The sequence below is a fragment of the Anopheles maculipalpis genome, chromosome 2RL, assembly GCF_943734695.1.
Source record: "Anopheles maculipalpis chromosome 2RL, idAnoMacuDA_375_x, whole genome shotgun sequence".
In the NCBI taxonomy this organism is placed as follows: domain Eukaryota; kingdom Metazoa; phylum Arthropoda; class Insecta; order Diptera; family Culicidae; genus Anopheles; species Anopheles maculipalpis.
In genome coordinates this window covers 42,662,017-42,680,631 of record NC_064871.1, presented here as the reverse complement: position 1 = coordinate 42,680,631, position 18,615 = coordinate 42,662,017, and the positions used below count along the sequence as shown (strand labels likewise).

The 18,615-nt window shown below is 44.3% G+C and overlaps 2 protein-coding genes across 4 annotated transcripts in view; both read left to right on the top strand.

The window, feature by feature from the left end:
- Positions 1 to 18,615, top strand: part of LOC126556944 (hypoxia up-regulated protein 1) — a 284,918-nt gene that overhangs the window by 263,715 nt on the left and 2,588 nt on the right. For 2 of the 3 annotated variants that reach the window (XM_050212522.1, XM_050212521.1), the window contains exon 2: positions 18,249 to 18,561. In XM_050212522.1, the coding sequence (XP_050068479.1) occupies positions 18,317 to 18,561 (245 nt within the window). In that variant the 5' untranslated portion in view covers positions 18,249 to 18,316. Of the gene's footprint in view, positions 1 to 18,202; positions 18,562 to 18,615 lie in introns of those variants that run through there. The other variant, XM_050212519.1, reaches the window with a different exon arrangement.
- On the top strand, positions 6,166 to 9,657 carry LOC126557686 (uncharacterized protein DDB_G0287625-like). Its single transcript, XM_050213543.1, has 2 exons — positions 6,166 to 6,480; positions 8,270 to 9,657. The coding sequence occupies exons 1-2, from the start codon at positions 6,176 to 6,178 to the stop codon at positions 9,573 to 9,575; spliced, it is 1,611 nt and encodes a 536-aa protein (XP_050069500.1). The 5' UTR covers positions 6,166 to 6,175; the 3' UTR covers positions 9,576 to 9,657.

Sequence of the window (18,615 nt, the reverse complement as noted above, 5' to 3'; positions counted from 1 at the left end):
TCTCTAAAAGGACACTTCGCTTTGGCTTTCATTCTACCCCAGCAGTGTTCCTATCACAAGTTGTACCCATTGGACGGTCGTCGATGCTCTATTACTTTGCTTCGGGGTTTTATACAACGAGAAGTTGTGCGGGGCAACACGTGTAGAGGCACCAGTGTGCATATCGAACGCCACCAAAAAGACCACTACACTAGAGAGTGGCTGTTATTTGGATCGCGTCGCGTACAAAGTACGTGCCTTTACCACACGCGAGGATTTTTGGGGTGTTTCTTTACATTTTTTCCTACATTTTCTTCGTGTTCCGTATCTCGCTCACCGGGTGGTGTGTGTACATGTGTGTTAAGTTATGCTGCTAAAGGAGGGTTCTCTTTGCACACATATGTTTGTCCCCACACACTGCTCTGTGTTGTGCGTGCTACTGTTGCGTGGAGCAAAATGTGAAAAAGAACTCGAAAAAACTCCGGTGAGAAATAATGCACATTCGATTGAATCCTTCGCCTTCGTTTCGTAACCGTAAAGAAGGTCCTGCTTTCGATCGAAAAAGAGAATCGTCATCAACCTAGATGGTAGATATTACGAGGACACTCATTTTTGTGTCGGTATGTGTATTTGATGTTTTTCAAAAGTAGCCCAAAGACAAGACACCACTGTTGATCGCCCACTAACGTATCAACGAAACGTCAGCTTAACGCTTTGCGTGAGATGAGATAAGTGTGCGAGATGAGACAGAGTGGTGAGGCGCAGTTGCTCTCACCCTCTGCTGCTGGTGGTGTGTAATATCTGCCACTTTTTGCAATGCTCACACAACACCGCGGTCACGTCACGCCGCTTCCAAGGTCGGGTAAGGGAAAGCAAAGTAACCGAGAAAGCATATCCTGGTTGCCATCGATACGCGGTGTGCGGTACACTCTCATGTCGTTTCCGATTTTCGGGTTGCTTGATCGCACTGCCCCTAGCACACGATACACTCACCTCTTCGACTTCTGAGTGTGTGTGTGTTTGTATCTGGTACATAGGAAAAATAAAAGCAGGAAGAACACATTTATCGGATTCTTTTTGAACGTTTTTTCGATTGCTTACTTCCCAGCCTGTGAGTTTTAATATCCTAATGGTATTAATGCTTGCTGAAAAAAGCATGTATGGGAACGTCTCACAACAACAAAAAAGTATAACAAAATCGAATTTGGGTGGTAGAAAAAAATACAACATCCAATCAAATGTCGTTTTGACTTTATTTTGTTGTACTACATCGATACGCCGAATCAGAAGAGAAGGTTTATCAGCCGTACCATCGACATATCTAAAAAGGGTGAGAATGTTGACAGCAAGCAAGCATATTAGGCGTGAGAGAAGTGCCTGCTAATGAGTCTCATTCGTCTCACTTAAAGTCGGATTCGTCTTCATATAACGCCAACTGCGCGCGGTGTGTGTGTGGTGATAACAAATAATTAACATATGCTTGTGCGGGGCAGCACGCACTATTATCACACACCAATAGACATTCGCACCCATACATACACGCATTTGGAACGAGCTGCTTTTGGTGCGTGATAAAACGGGTTCAAACGAAGAGCAAAAAAAAACACACGCACGCACTCACGGTTCGCTTCTTTACTCACTCTAATGAGTTTGTGAATGAGAGAAAGAGAGAGAGATAGAGAGAGAGAAAGAGAGACACCTTGTATGAACGAAACAAATGAAAGAATTCCGCCTGAACCATGAAGAAGAAGAAGAAGCTACGGCAAGAAGGGTAGAGAAGGGGAGGCCCTTTATCTTAAGCTTCGCTCGCCCTGTACGCTGCCCCTTGAGGCCCTTGCAGTTAAGCTGTGATTTGTTTGCTGGTTTTCCTTGTACTTCTACATGTCGTTATTCGCTCCGTTCGCTTTTCGGTTGCGTTTTCGACCTGATCTTCGACCAGCTGTTTCTTATGCCTTTTCCCATCTTCGATATGGTGCGCCTTAGGGCGGACGGGTGTGCGGCCGGACCACTGTCGCGGGCCACTGTGAGAATGTAGCAAAAGCAGCAACGTCGATTGAACTTTGGTCAACAGAAGCCCAACAACCGTGTCCAAAACCGTATCGCGCTTGGGGTAGCAGGGCAAGGAATCTCCAAATTTTTGTCAGTGCAAAGGATGTGCACACTGATGTGCGATGCTTTTGATTGATGGCTGGGACGCAGGGAAGGAACGGTTGCTGTGAAGAATTTTCTAATGGCCAATTGTTTTGATTACGCTTTGCTGTAGCTATCAATTGAACTAATTTTTGTTTGATCTTGGTGCTTAAAATTTAAAAAACTTTATGTGATAAATTTTTGGTTGTTGAAAAATGTTGTCTTTGTCTTTTACCTTTAGCAACAAAAATTAGCAAAATTATGTATTCAAAGCATTAGTTTGTAAGATTATGAAATTAAAGTGTCAATATGGCATTGTGCCGTCAAAATTAAGATTCAAAATAGTACATTTTTAACAATTTAAAACAACTACCTAATATCGTAAATGCACAACAATAAAGTCCTGATGCCAATTTATCATCGAAACGAATTAGTTTATTCTTTGCAAAATTCAGTAAAAGAGAGAATCGATCAGGGAATCGACTCCAATACTCATTTTGCTTTTCTGATGAAGTATGATGGAAGCAAAAATCGACAAATTTAAAATTTCGGTCATTGCTGTTATTTAGAAGAAAAAAAAAACATAGCTTCTCATATCATTAAATAATATTGATGTTTGTTTGATCATTACGCAATTCTCTGTTCATTTTTGAAAGCAAAAAAAAATCTTATAACAAGTGAATATTTTAATAAACCTGATTCGAAGTCGATGTGTAAGAAATAGCTGGAAAATCGGATATAAATGCAGTGTTATTCTACTGTCCATCACTGTAGGGTCAGACACTCAAAGCCTTAATTTAACAATAGTTTTAAGATCTTGCAGAACCCCTAACATAGGGAACGAATCTAGAACATAGCATCGAAACTGAAGCACAAAGTGTGTCTATCTATAGGGAAATGTCTATCTAAACACAAATAATCCACATAATGCTCCTTGTGTTTGTGATGGAAATTCGCGATCAATGCTGTCTCGTAGACGCACGCACGCACGCATGCGATCAACAAATAACAACAAAATGGGCAATGCTGGGAAAGAGCATGGTGGCGTTGGTGTCTATGAAGCTGTCAAAACAAGTGTCACAGCTGTGTTGTGTGGTGATGGTAGTGGTGGGTTTCCATCGTACTGTTTCATGAGCTGTTTTTTTTAAAGGAGAAATGTGATGCGTACAGTTTTATAGTAAATCCCCATATCTTCTCCCTACTCTCTCGCTCCCTCACCTTCCCCACGAGGTGTCTGCGTACGCAGCTTAATTTCCGTGTGTACAGCGTCGTACAGCGGGGAGAGAGTGAGCTGCTGCTCATCATCCTCACGGTTCGAGCACCAGATCGACAGACCTTCGACTTACGACGGTTCGTCTGCTGCTGCTGGTGTGTTAGGGTAAGGTATATAGCGTTTTTCCTTGAGCTTTAAATATTGCTTTGCCGTGTCGGTTGTGCTACACACGCATACATACACAAACGGTCGGCAGTGGGTTCGAAATCGGTTTGCCAATGCACTGGCGTGCATACTCGCGCTGCGTGCGATTTTTACCTTGCCTTTAAGATAGTGGACAGAGAGGAAAGAAGCAATGAAGGGCGGCAGCGGCGGTAGTGTCTTGGCCGTTTTTTTTTCGTTGTTGCATTTTTTATTTCCCTTTTCGAGTCTGCTAGCGCACAGCTTTGTTTATGAAGAGCCGGATAGGGACGGGAAATTGAAACCATTGCACTCCCCTCCTCTGGTGCCGTGCGTTGTGGGCCGTTTGTGTTCCTTCGGATGTCATTAAGCAGACGGAGGAACCAAAAGAGGAATCACTTTGAAGAGATACGCACAGGAGGGGTTTGAAAAACACAATTCCATCAATCGCCCGTATCGCAAACGGATCCATCCGTCCGTCCTCTGCACGCAGACGACTGACTGCACTGCTGGCCCGCTTCGAACGCGCTTTCATTGAGCATTGAGAGAGCGCTCACGGTGAGAGACGAACGCTATATCGTTTTTTTTTTTACATAATAAAGAAACAAAAGAATCGACCGTCCGACCGCCCCTCGTGCTTGCGTACTCGTACCCCACCTTCACCCTCTTTCACACATACTCGTCCCTTCTTCTTGTACGCGTTCAAGGGAGTTTCAGGGCACACACCGCACAGCTGATTCCGAAAATCCGCTTGCCTGTGTGTACGCTAAGGGTGTATGAGGGGGATGAGGGATGCGTGCATCCTACACCCCGCGAGTCCACAACCACACACACACACACACTAGAGATATCCGTATCGGTACACGCCGGACGGTGAGTGCCGTTGCGTCTTTACACGGCTACGCCTGTAAACGGTGTAGAATGAAGGAAGACGAATCGGGTCACTCACGGGGCACGCCGACGTGCCGTACGGCCGTTTCTCTCTGGCACTCTGGCGTATGTGCGGCTGTGCTGGAGCGCTGTGCCGTGCGGGTTGCTCGTGTTGTGCGACCGCCGCAACATAACCGACACGGCTGTAGCGCTGCTCGTTCGACGGGGTGCGTTCCCGGTCGCTCGGGGACACTCGATTCATTTTCGTTCCGGCGTTCGAGCGTGCAGCACATACGCGGGCATGTAAGTGCACGTCAGATACATAAGATATATCCCTAGTTGTGAAGACAAGCCAGGTTTTTGAAGGTGAAGGTGTTGTTCGGTTTGTGGTGATAAATCTCCGAAAGGACGCAAAAGGACACATTCGCGTGTGTTTGTGTGTCGGATCAATTACATTACATCCTTTCTTTAGTGAGATTGTTAAATGGAAATTTATTTAAATAAAAAAATCGCACAAACGGATAACGCTCGGCTGGAATTGAAAATAAGAAAACCATCAAGAAACACGTGCAATGCAAGTGTGTTAAACCAACACGGAATTTGTTGATCAGATATGTGTGAGAGGGTGTTAAGACGTACCAGTGTAGCGGCATGATCTTAAGCAAATCATCAACCACATAAAAGTGCAGTAACACAGAGGCAAGTGAGCATATTAAAAACAGAAAGTAGTAGTGTACGGTCTCTACAATCCAGAGGCCGCGCGTGTCAATTTACCACTCCGCAGTGTGTTTTTTCCGCTGCTCTCTCCACGTTGTGGAAATACTTTCGATTTTTTGTTGTTGTGTTTTTCACCTAATATTGGTGCACGTGCAAACGAGCGGGATTGTGTGTGTCCTGGACGAAATTTGTCAAAGTGCTGTTTGAACGTCAAACCAAAAAGCAATCATCATAGTAACCACAGGTGTGAGTGAGTGTGTGTAGAGAGAAAAGCTCTCGCACAAACGTCAAACGAGGTGTTTTTCCTAGTGGGAAAATTATTTGGTGCTTCGGAACGAAGAATTGCCGGATAAGTACCCCAGCAAAGAGGCCCTTCGAAGACCATTCCTCCACTGAAGAGTGCATAAGTGTGTGCGTGTGTGTGTGTCTCGGTAGCTGTGGAGTGACGGTTAAAGTACTCCTTCCTAACGGCCTACCTAACGGGGCAAGGTCGACGACGGCATTCGATCGGATAAGACAAACGGGTTTCGAAACAGCAACCCGCTCTGTCCGGCCTGTGTGTGTGTGTGTGCGTGCATGCGTGTATACGGTGACCAGCAAAGTGTTCCGAAAAGTGCAACTCGTGCCCACAAATCGTGAAAGATCCTCACCACAGCCTCCAAACGGCACGTCGTGAACGGCGGCACTGTATAGTAACGGGTGTGCGTGTGTGTGTGTGCGCCATACAGAAAGTGAGTGAATTTAGAGCAGTGAACTAGAAACGGAAAACGCGTAAGTAAACGCGTGTGGCTGAGAAAGTGTCTGTGCGTACGTGCGTGCGTGCTCCATAGGGTGAAGTTACGGAAGGAAGCATACTTCTGTACCTTTTATACATTTTGTGACAATTCGTCCACATTTTAACGGTGCACGCAAAAAAACGGGCAATAAGAAATCATAAAAAAACAAGCGATTAAGTGTAATTAAAGCTTGTGCAGTGTTGTGACCCATCTGTCCGTCACTCGCAAGAAGAGCTTTTACTAGTGAGTGAGAAGCGAGCATTATTCTCGCAGCTTTCGCACCTATACCAGCATCATCACCATCATCGCCATGACCCTGCCAACCAACAGTTCGTCCACCGTGGCCGAGGACGACTCGGACATGTTTGGACCGCCGCACTCGTCGCCACCGATCCGCCGCAACCGTCCGAAGGTGCCGATGATCTCGCCCCAGCTGAAACAGCGCGAGGTGCGCAAGCGGATCCTACAGCTGTGCGTGCACAAGCTGGAACGGATCAAGGACTCGGAGCGCAACCTGCGCCGATCGGTGTGCATCAACAACACGTACTCCCGCCTCACCGATGACATACGGCGCGAGAAGCAGCACAAGCTGCTGATGCTCTCCAATCTCGCCAAGTGAGTAGTAGTTCTTTTGCTTCCAAATTCTAAGTGGCCAATTGTTTCTTTGCGTATGTGTGACGTTTAATTATCTCGATCGATCATGGTGTGAGGCAGGTGGGTAAGCGGTAAGCAGCCAGGCAGGGCAAGTTAAATATGCATGCACGCGCCGTACGATGCGAACGATTAGTTGCCGTGCGAAAGGGAGTAGTGAGACAGGGTTGATGTTGGGTGAGATGCATAACGGTTTTTATCTCTGCTCAAGTGAGTATGTGAGAGAGACAGAAAGCGAGAGCGTGAACAGTCGCGTACGCGTGAGTAAAAGGCTCGTAGGAAAGAGAGCGCACAATTTTATGCTCTTGTGCGCTGTCAGTGGTTTGGTCCATTAAACAAAAAATAGCCGATATTGTTTATTACAGCCGCAAATAACACCACCGACGTCTCGGATGTTGACAGACGAGAGAGCGAGAGAGAAGAGACACAGATAAAGATGCTGTTTTAAGCTCGCGAAATCTTTATAATCCCCATAACAACATGTGTACGTGTGTATGTGTGTGAGACACGGCTGGCGGTGCGATTTTGACGTATGTTCTTGAGAAAAAAAAAACGAGTATGTTGTTGGTTGGCGGTGGCAGCGCCCGATTACTATTGTTTCTTCACCGCGCGATGTAATTCGATTGATTTCTTCCGTGTTATATTTGCTGAGAGTGATTACGGGAGCGAAGGAGGCTAAAAATAGCGAAACAAAAATACGACAATACGACACGACAAGTTGCAGAAAATCAACTTTCAGGTCTTCATGTCGGTCGACGAGTGTTGAAGATGGACCATCCTCATCAGATCCGCTACCGCCACCACCGCTTGTTGTCCTGGATGATGATGAGAAGGGGTTAGGAAATGGTAGAGTGGTGGTGGTGGTGAAGGGCGAGATGGAATGAGCGAAGGATGCTAAAATCACTTGATGGCTAATTTTAGATGGGTTTCCCTGCTGCTGCTGCTGCTACTTACAAGCACAAAACGTGCAAAAGATGCGGTATTTTCCATGTAGAAACGTTCTTTCCAACTCATAAGCACACAGACACACAGACAAAAGCCTTTATGCGGTCTGTTTAGTGACGTAGTGGAAATAAATGGTGACGTTTCGGTTATTTAAAAGAGCAAAAGTTAATCTAGAAAAAAAACCCCACTCTTGACTGCAAATCACACACCGCCAAGGTGGCAATAGCTGTGTAGTAACTACTACAAACATAATTAATAGCAGTAGTAGTGCTGTTCGGGTTTAGTCGTTGATAATCTAAAATAAGTCTATCACAAATCAGCATCTACCGACAACAACTCACGAACAAAGATGATGTGCTACCCATACTGACGAACGTTTTGATTTACTCATACACACATTCACACTCTTCACGTTGATGCGATTTATGCTCGGGTGCATAGCAATGCTTTACCCTCTTCTTTATCTCCATTCTGCGCGTTGGCATATCATCGTAGCAGGCGTCCGCCTACTGTGTGACGCCATGAATGACAATAGCGTAAAACGTCACACCGTGGAAGGCAGAAATCGATCTCTGCATTGCATGTGTGTGTGTGTGTGAGTAATATGATACGCGAGTTCTATTTTAGGATTTTGCAGTACGTCAAATCGATCGATTCTGTTTGTTGTTTACTGGCCCATTGATAGGATACTACGCAACTGTTGTTGTGTTGTTGTTGAGTGTGTACAGATTCCGGTTGAGTGTGAATATTCCTTTTTTAATATTTACATCCCCCTCTCTCTCCTTCTTTCTTTACCCTTTCCGTGCAGATCTAATGATAGCAACCGTAAGCAGCTCGATGAGGACGATGTGTCGTCGGAGGATTGCATCAACAACAACATTACCAATGCCAACAACAACAATCACCATCACCTGCACCACCATCACCACCATCACCACCATCTGCACCATCATCACGGCAGCAGTAGCTGCAGCGACGAACTTGGCGAGTTTGTGCACAACAATGAAAACATGAACAACAACTGTCAGCTGCAGCATAATCATAATCTATCCTCGCAACACCACCACAACCACCTCAACCACCATCAGCACCTGCAGGCTCTGCACCAACGGTTGTCCCAGTCGCACCATCTTCACCAAGCGGGCACCGTACCGCACCAAGCGAACGGTGTTGGTGCCGGAAACGATACGTGCAACGGAACCACCTCCAACAACAACAGCAACACCACCTCCTCTACGCCCTCCTCCACCCCGTCGGACTTCTCCTCGAGCGTTCCCGACACAGACCGACCGTCACCGGTGAGCCAAAGAAAGTCGTCCTCGGTCGAAACGGATCTGGAAACGCTCGATCGCGAACTGTGCGCGCTGGACGCCGCAATGCCGCTGGTCGATCCGGAGATAACGCAGGGTGCGGAACAGCTCGAGCAGGCGATGGTCTCCCGCAAGCGCAAGTTTGCCTCGATCGATGACGACGACAGTGATCGGCTGGTGCGGGAAGCATTGTCCCAGATCTATCTGCCCAGTGCCGGCCGTCTGCTGACCGGCATCGACGATTGTCCACCGGCGACGGAAAGAGGGGCCGCCGGTGAGGATGAGGATCTTCAGCGTGACGATGGCGAATGTATCTCACCCAAGCGACCAAAGATTGGCGATCTGCTGGAACAGCATTCCTTCTCCCATCCCTTCCTGCACCCGTTCCATCCGTTGCCGGATTTGGCCGGGTTCGACTATCAGGTGCACCATCACCATCAGAAGGAGTTTGAGGTGATTATGGATGCGCTCCGGCTCGGGGTAAGCAATGGTGGTGCAATGGCGGCAGCAGCGGTGGTGGCCGCGACTTCAGCCGCCGGAGCAGCGGCAGCGGCGGCAGCAGCAGCAGCGGCTGCAGCGGCTGCCACCGGTAACGCAACCGGCACGGCGATGGGTTGCGGTGTTACCGGAAGCGCGGCTGGCAACGGTCCAGTGACGGTCGGTTCGAACGGAACTGGTACGAATGCTTCCTGCAACGGTACGGTAGGGGGTGTTGATTCCTGCGGTCAGGCGGCCATGCTGATGGGCACGGACGGTGGTGCCAGCGTGTTCCACAATCTCGTCGTTACGTCGCTGGAAACTTGAAAGTAGGCCGCCGACACACAACGGCGCTCGGTGCGTGTGTGCGAATGGTTGCTGTAGAGGTAGTAGTGGTGGTAGTAGTGGTAATGGGGTAGTAGTGGTAGTAGCACCGCGTGCCGTGTACGACGTTCCCCTCCCGTACGTTAACGTAATTCTTAATTTATTTGCCCTAAAACGCAGCGCGCCTCGGTAATGTGGCGAAATAGGAGAAGAGGAGAAGCAGCAGCACAGGACTGGAAGGGAAATTGATTTCACTTTTTCGTTTTCCGCCCCTCCCTCTCCCCGTGATGGGAGTGAGTGTATGCAATGATAATGTGCAAACACACCACCATGCATGCACACAGAGGTCAGCACAAGACAGCAGCACAAAGGCTGTTGGATTTGGAAAAGGAAGTCGTGCGTGTGCTCCTCCAGCAAAGGAAAAAGTGTCAAACTTTTGTCTGTTGTGCCACAAAGCTCGCTAAATTACGGACGATGAGGTTTGACCATTTTCCACGCTATGATGTGTGCATGAATGGGGGTGTGTGTGTGTAGCCAATCGAGTTTGCCAAACGCGCGCGCGCTGCTGGCGCAGAGGGAAAACAAATTGCGTCACTTTAGACAATTTTATTTAGTTCAAGTTTAGCAAATGGCCAATCATCAAACATCATCAGCCAGCAGAACCTGCATAAGCGCATGATGCACTCTGTTCGGTAAACTGCTTGTCTCTACTAAAGAGAAAGATTTGTATTTTAATTTCACAACCACCAAAATGATGCAAATCGTCGAACGTGTATAGGTTAATTTTTATTGTAATTAATTATGTTATTGATCCATAGTAATATTATTCTAATTTTTATTTTTATACCAACACACACTCACACACACACACACTCCTCGTTGAACAGTACAGTGCTCTTCTCTACCCCGAGTAAATTGTAAAAAAAGGAATGAACTAAAAACGTCGAAGGCCACCTAGAAATTGTCGCATTTTACCACAACCCACCATCTCACCTGCTTCCTTGGTAGACTGGTTTATTGAAAATTGGCCAAAATGAGTACACGAAGTTGCAAAGTCTTGGGAAGTAGTGTAATAAAGCAATGAAAAGTGCAAATATTTATGTGCAACAACAAAACACTAAAAGCAAACTAACGGGAAGACAAGGTTTTGGAATCAAAAGTGAAAAGTGATTAACAGAAGCGATAGAAAAAGCGAGAGAGAAAGAGAGAGATTTTACGAAACTCCACATCATACGGCGGTCCTTTAGATTGCATGCCAATCAGAGGCAGTACATGTTCTTACTACCATCCTCTTTGCCCCAGTTGTCCTAATTCTACCAAGATTGGTGAATAGTTGCCAAGACTACCCTTACCATTTGGTGAAATGGTGAAAAGCCTGTGCAAAGTATGTAATGGAATTCGTTTCCGGTAAATGAATCCTCCGTCGCGTTCGGTTCAGCGGTGCCAGACTCTTTGGCCCACTCTCTGTCACTCTGTGCGGGGAGGAGGGGTGTTTTTTTTTTTTGAGACCATCTAACGGTCATCACGCAACACACAACGGTGCTGCCAACAGTTTGTGGCTAGTCTCCGTCGTTGCAGGTGCGTGCCATGGCAAGCCGTAAGCAAAACGGGCAAAGCGAGAAGCGAAATAAGTGAAAGTGTGCAAGGCGAACCTCCCCAAACGGTCGGGAGTGTAGGAAAACGAAGACGAAACGATGAAGCGGGCGAAAAAGGGAAGCTAGATTTAAATCGCGCTCGCTCGGGCGTCATTTTGTTGCGCTATATCTTTGGTGGATGAGCGTTACTGCGAGGGGGGGGAGGGAGGTGTTGCGGTTTTGTATGTGTGTCTGAGCCCAGTTAGATGGTTCCGTTTCGGCGAGGGGCTTGGGTGTTCACCGTCTGCTAAGACAACTGCCAAACTCTACTCTAGTGCGTTGATGGTGGCTCCGTCTAGTGGCAAACGTCTGATACTATTCGGGGAAAAAAACGTCTACTAGCCTACTATGATGCTGTCGTCCATCATTTGGAGTGGATTTTAGTGGACTTTCTTTAGCACTTTAGTGGGGTTTCACTATCGTAGGGTTCAAGTGTCAATTCACAAACACTGTCTACAGGGAAGAAATAATGTGAGCTATCTATTGCTGCCTTTATTTTTCTTCTTCTATTTCTAATACGTGCCTCTTGCTAGTCTTTTAATTTTATTTTTTTTGCAACCTATTTTATCATCTTTTCACACGCATTTATGTGTTGCATGGATGGATTGTTTTCTTTTCTCTCTCTCTCGCTCTCTCTCTCTCTGTCTCTCTCTCTCTCTCTCTCTCTCTCCGGGTTTACTCGGTTACTCTGTGTTCAATTATCAGCAGCAGCAACACTTTTCCGCTGTTGCCGAGCGTGATGGAAAACGAATTCCAACGTTCGCTGCCTTTTTTTTGCCTCCCTTAGCGTCAGGGGTGGCCTCTTCGCCACACTACAATGGACGACGAATGAAAGAGAGTGAGCGAAAGAGAGAAAAGCGTGCGTCGAAGTAGATATTATATGATGATGCTGATACGTCCCAGCTCTTATTCGAAAACAGATTTGAAAAGGAAGGATGCTAACTAAAAGCCAAGAGTAACTCTGAGGCATCGACAAGCATAGTGCAAAATAGCTTCTCACGCTTCTAAGTTGACCAACATGATTCCACCGAGGAAAACGAGTCTCTCATTCCGTATCACTGTTGTTCATAAAATATACTAAAATCTATTTTTTAACGGGAACGGAACTTTGAAAAGGCGCACTGAACCAGGCCCAAATCACAGAGGGTATTTTGCCAAATACATCCCGCTCCTGGCAGTGTGGGATTCATGTCGGTAACCTCGAACGCATGTGACTGCACTAAAACACTCCTCGGCCTGATGTAATGTAGTCAAAGGTAAAACCAGGATCTTTTTGAAGTACGTTCCGTCGACTGCCACGTGTCAATTCTAAGTCATCAGTGACCTCTGGAGCGTGACGTGGAGTAGAAGAGATATTTAAAGCTCTTCCACAATCCGGGACGGGTATTAAACTTGGTATAAATTTGCAAGAAAGAGTTTAGCCTTCAGACTGTGTCCTACACAAAGAAGATTTTAGAAGCGAGTCACAAAGCTTATTGAATCTGAAAAAGTTGGAGTCGCTTTAGAAGCTTTTGACTCTTACTTACTTCTTTATTTGTAAGTTTCTGAGCAACTGGTTGCTTCGAATACACCTGACGTGGCTTTTTGAAGTTCGAAGAGTACATATGATGGAGATGGGCACAAGTTTTCCAACTAACTTTAGACTAGAAGCTCAAATTGTAATGTCAAAATGGTTCCCGATGTACGGTGCGCAGTATAAGGCACACCAATTTATGTTTTCTCGTGACTGCTCGTAGTAGCATTTTGCCGTCGTGCTGCTGCTGCTGTTGTTTGGTGTGCAATTCGTAACGTTTCCAATTTTTTACCCGTTGTTTTTCTTACCACCGTCGCCGGCCCTTCTGACCGTTTCTTGTTGAGTATGAAAAAGACTGTTTTTTGTTGTTGTTGCATTCTTTTACTTCACGTTTTTCTTCTTTCTTTTAAGATAGTTTTTTTTCTCACCCCACACCGATGGCAGGTGGTAGAAGCTTTTGAATGTGTTTCGATTGATTTTACTATTGTTGTACCGCCCCCTTCTCCTATTCACCTCTACCACTCCTTTCGCTTTTCTTTATCGTTGGAAGCAGGTGGGGACGAGTGTTAAACCCCCGGCCCAGTCTGGTGTGCGCAGAAGAGATTGTTCCATGTTGGTCTGTAGTTTTTCGTTGCGCTTTTTCACGATAGGCTTCCTTGTTTTTTCCCCACTTTTTTCTCTTTTCAAACATTATCACTTTACCATCGAAATTTCCTCAATTGTCCTTTGTTGTGTACTAAGTTGACGTACGGAGTTTGTTTTCCCATTTATCGATTAAATTTCTGTGGCCAAAAAATTCTGATTAGATTGGATGTAAGGTACGGGAAAGAGAAGAAGAGAACGAAATATGCAAAAAAAAAAAACAAAAAAAACTAAAAAATCAAGTCTCATCATTTTAGATCAAAGAGTAAGACAAAAAAAACTGAAACCAAAACAATTACAAAACCAATTAGTGTGCGGTGCGATGCGTGTGGAATTCGAACAAAGTTGTACAACTAAAAGTATCAAGCTCGTGAAAGTCGAAAGCGCTTTAACAAGTTCTTGCTTTCCTCACTAAGAATTGTGTGGGTGGTAAAAGCTGAAATCAGTAGAAAACCCGAATCAACAAAAACAGTAGCAAAATATTGCTCTAATACCAATTGGGCGTAGTTATGCGTCATCGAATGCGATAGTGTGCACACACTCGCCAACACTCGCAGGCAGAATGTTCCGGCTTCGGTTAATGCACTTTACTGCAGCGAATCGAAGCACAATTGTGCAAACAAAACAAAAAAGCAACATTATAACTTAACAAAATACCCACACAAAAAAGCACACAATTCTTTGTAGAAAACAACCTAACTATACAACAAACAAAAACACATTTGTAGACAAAAACTAGTGTAGTGTGAATGCAAGTAGAAAGATTAATTGAAAAAAGATAAAACAGTGAGCACATTCTTACACGGACACAAAGATGAAACATCAGGAACAAATACTCTCTTTTACAAGCAGCAGCAAATGAAAGGATTACAATATAGTAACAAACATAACACATGAAAAAAGCATTCGCATCGAGAAGTGGCCTCTTTCCTCCTGCACACGATTGCGTCTCCTTTAGTGGCCCACAGTGGCCCAACGGGTGATGTTTCTCGGGTGATGAATTGGGAAGAAATAAACAAATTGTTTAAGCGAAACAACAGTGCTGTGCCAGAGGACGAGGAAGAAGAATTGTGGCATAAAGAAAATGGTTTTATTAGTGAGTTCTTTAAATGAAGGGCATCAACAACAACAAAATTAGAACAAAAGAACAGCAAAAACAACAACAGCAACTGGAAACAGCAAGAAGAAACTAAAAAAATTACAACGGGGAGGGAAGATAAGAAATGAAAGTAAACAAAAACTGTGATATTAGCCGGTAAGCAAACATGCAAACAGAAACAAAAAAAAAACAAATGAAGTGACTCTTAACCACACATACTACTACAGCATAAAGAAGTAGAAAGCGAAGAAAAAAAAATAAACAAGAAGAAAAAAAACGTAGAAAAATAAAGACGTGCATTGCGAAAGGAAAGAAGTAGAGTGAAAGGAAGAGGAAAGCTCCGTAGGATACGAGCGAAAGAAAGCATACTTTCAACGAAGGAAAGGACCATAATCACGCAAAAGTGATAGTATAAGGGTCCGCTTGTGGGCAAAAGTGGCACGATTTTGTGCAAAAATGTTTGTGAAACCCAACACAAACATACACCAAAATACACACACACACACACACACAAACAAAAGCAAAACAAAACAACCAATGTGTACGTACTGCATAATGATTATGCATAATGATAAAGACACAAAATCACTATTAATTTACAAAACAAACAAACGAGAAGGCAATGGAAACGTTACTAAAAGCGGGAAGAGTGGAACCGCGAGGAACATTAAGTGCAGCCGATAAAACAAATCTGTATATTAAACGAGAGAGGAAAAGATAATTAATTGAAAACATGAAAAAAAAACTAATAAAAAAGAATTGAAAATCATAACAAAAAACATGAGCAAAGAATTATTAAGACAGACACAGCCTACTGCAAAACACACATGATGATGTGATGGCGGGTGAGAATTTCCTTTTGGCGGGCGACAATGAGTGCGCCTTTACGGGTGGAGGCAGACAAGTGTTGGTGGAGGAAAGCTAGATAAGAACAACAATCGATATAGAATGTGTAAAAGAAGAGGAAAGGATCAGATTTAAGCAAAACCAGAACCCTCTCCCCTTTAAAAAAGCTTTCCTTCTACCGTGCTTCTCTTTAAAAAAAAAAAACACACCGCGCAACACAAGCGTCAGACGTTTGTAATTTAAACTAGTAGGAACAACGTACGTTTTCCTCTGTTTTTTTTTTTCATTTATCGAAAGTGTAGAGCATTCATCCACAAAGTGTATAAACTCCTTTGACTTATTATTATAATGAAATAGAGAAAAAACATATTAAAAACAAAAAAGAACCGCGTGATGTTATCATTTTCTCGTATGCTTTATGGAGGTACGGGAACATTGAGTTCTGAAAGAAAATTGTTTACAAATGTTCCGAATGAATCCGAAAATCAAGACCAATTACAGAACTGCCTAATGCAATGATCTTATTTAAAACAAAAAGACAGAAATTGTTTACCTAACACCGAGAAAATGTGATGGCGTACACCCAAAGTTAGAATGACGTACCAATGTGACGCCTCTTCTTACACGGGGAGAGCTTTTTCGGGGATGAAATTAGCAAAGAATCACCACGATGAACCAACACTAAGCGTGCCGGTTCATGCGTTCGCGTCATACTTTTCCAGTTTTATTTTTGGGACGGAGGATATCGTTACACGGTATTCCCTTCGGCTCTCTTGGTGTAGCTCTGTTCCGGCCGCCGATTGTGTGACTTTTCCGCGCTGCGTAGGAGTTTGCGGTTAGGGAAAATCCTTATCAGTGACCGATTTACTTTCCCGCCTGCTGTTGTGCTAGCACGCACGAGTCAAAGGTCACGAAGAAGCGGACAGCGGAGGCGGCGCATGTCAGTGCGAAAGAAGGATCTATTTTTGGTGTTAAGTGTTTACAGGTAGCGGTGGAAGGTTTATGAGGCAAGGGAAAAACGTTCTAAAAATAGTAGGTTTGCGTGAATGTGTATAGCATTCAAGGAAGTGGTTTATTAAAAGAAAAAAATAATCTCCCTTTTGAATTTAATTGGAACAGCGTAGATATCTGATATACTATATTTGACATGAAGTTGTTCGGGGCGATAGAAGTGACACCGACGAGCATATTCAAACGACAGGACTGGGTATCAAATCCCACCCTGACCGATCCCTCACAGTAAGGTCTGTGACTTTCCAAACACGTGATATTCAACGACCTAGCTCAATGGCTTCAATTCCTTTGAAGAATAAGAATTGGAAGAATAAGAAAAATAAGTTCTTTGGAACTTCTTTGGAAAGACCGGGGTGCGAATCCTATTCGAACCGTTTCACTTTAGTTTCGAGTACTGTGGCTATCCAACTACTTCATCGGGTTGTTTAAGCAAAATATTTATATCTTCAAAAGGGTTTTTGTTTTTATTAACTAGAAAATACGGTTTTACACCCATTTGTAAGTTTTGTATGAGGCGGCTGGTAAATACATTAAATTTAAACATTTGTTTAAAAGCGTTGATGACATTTTAAAATTAATATGAACAAATAGTGTGATAAACTTTCACTTCCTTTTTAAAGAAGGGAATTTGCTTTGCTGTTAACGTAGGCTTCCCTAGATCTGAAGCGGGAGAATTGTTTAATTTTTATTAATAATCTTAGCAAAAAGCAATTTAACGACAATACGGCACTGGATCGTCATAATTAAATATAAATAAAAAGCAATTTATTTGTAATTTGGTTTTCTTATGAATGCTGTCAGTTCGAAATGTTTCGCTATGCTGTCAGATATCCAATGTCAAAGTACTGCAATAAAAATTTCAGCATGGCGAAAAGTTGCAACAAAAACTGTGAGATGTAAATTTTGTGATTTTTAAAGAAATTACACTTATTCTGGCTTCATGCTGTAAAACTTAATCATAACATTGCACCTAAATTTAATCAAAAGGGATCTGTACTAGTAAAAAAAGGCTTGTAAATGTTTAGTGAAAAGTTTCAATTTTCGCTCAAAACTATGGGCTAGACGCCATCTAAATTTTGATTAAAATTAAATCGTGACTCGAACGTGGAATGATTAGTGTGATTTTTTGTAATATAACTGAACTAACAATTAGATTCATTCTCAAACTCATCGTTTCTTTCCAGATTACAAACACAAATGTTCGTTTACTCCGCACTGTGGGATATTGTACACCTGGTCAAAATAACAATATTAAAGGCAGCTGTCAAACGCCTGATAGGAAATCGAAATTTTGTAAATTAAATAAATAAAATTGTTATTTTACTACGAAATACACCATTTGCAATAGTCCAAAAGAGCTTTTTTCTTCTCACTTTGGCACTCAACTATTAAAACCAGCCTGAAATATTTGTATCCAACATCTCCGGCGGAATCTGTACTGACAACGTAAACAACAACTTTGCAAGCACGTCAATTGTACGACCACGTCAGTGAAATCGAACGGTGATTTTTTTCTGTTGCAGATCTGGTGGCACGGGTACCGGTCGTGGAAAGTATAGTCCGACGTTTAACGTGCCGCTCAGCGGTAAGTCCACGCCATCGCTAACCGACGCACCTGTGCACGCACTGACACCGCACACGGGACAATCTTGGAGCTGCAATTTTAGCACCGCCGGTTCAAAGAGCAAACGTTGGCAAGCAGTCACAGTGGGAATCGATTTTGAAACGCGTGCTGGTCCCGATTGTAGGTGTTTAGCCCTGGAATAACGGGCGTTTCTAACGTAAAGGTAACTAGGTGAACAAACGATGTCACTTTGCGGGCATCCGTTGTGAACTTTCATTCATGTTTCCTGTGTTCGATGTCTGTCTAGAGTAGTACATCATGGGTACACGTCACCGGTTGCATACGGATGGCCAAATGGGTGGAGGGGCTATCCTGCTCATCACACTTGCCGTGGTGGCCTTATTCGCGTCCGTTGCCAACAGTGCTGCCGTAATGTCGGTCGATCTCGGCAGCGAGTGGATGAAGGTGGGTGTAGTGTCACCGGGCGTCCCGATGGAAATTGCCCTCAACAAGGAATCGAAGCGGAAAACACCGACCACCATCGCGTTCCGGAACGGGGACCGCGTGTTTGGCGAAGACGCACAAACACTGGGCGTCAGGTTCCCATCGAACAGCTTTGGCTATTTGGTTGATTTGCTGGGCAAAACGATCGATAATCCGATGGTGGATTTGTACCGGTAAGTATCGCTGGCGCGTCATACATGTTTGGGTCGTTTCGATTCCTGTAATGG

Bases quoted from the DNA above. Each gene is read 5' to 3' on its own strand.
- LOC126557686 (XM_050213543.1), top strand. From the start codon at position 6,176: ATGACCCTGCCAACCAACAGTTCGTCCACCGTGGCCGAGGACGACTCG. The intron at 6,481-8,269 runs GTGAGTAGTAGT...CTTTCCGTGCAG, and splicing joins ATGCTCTCCAATCTCGCCAA to ATCTAATGATAGCAACCGTA.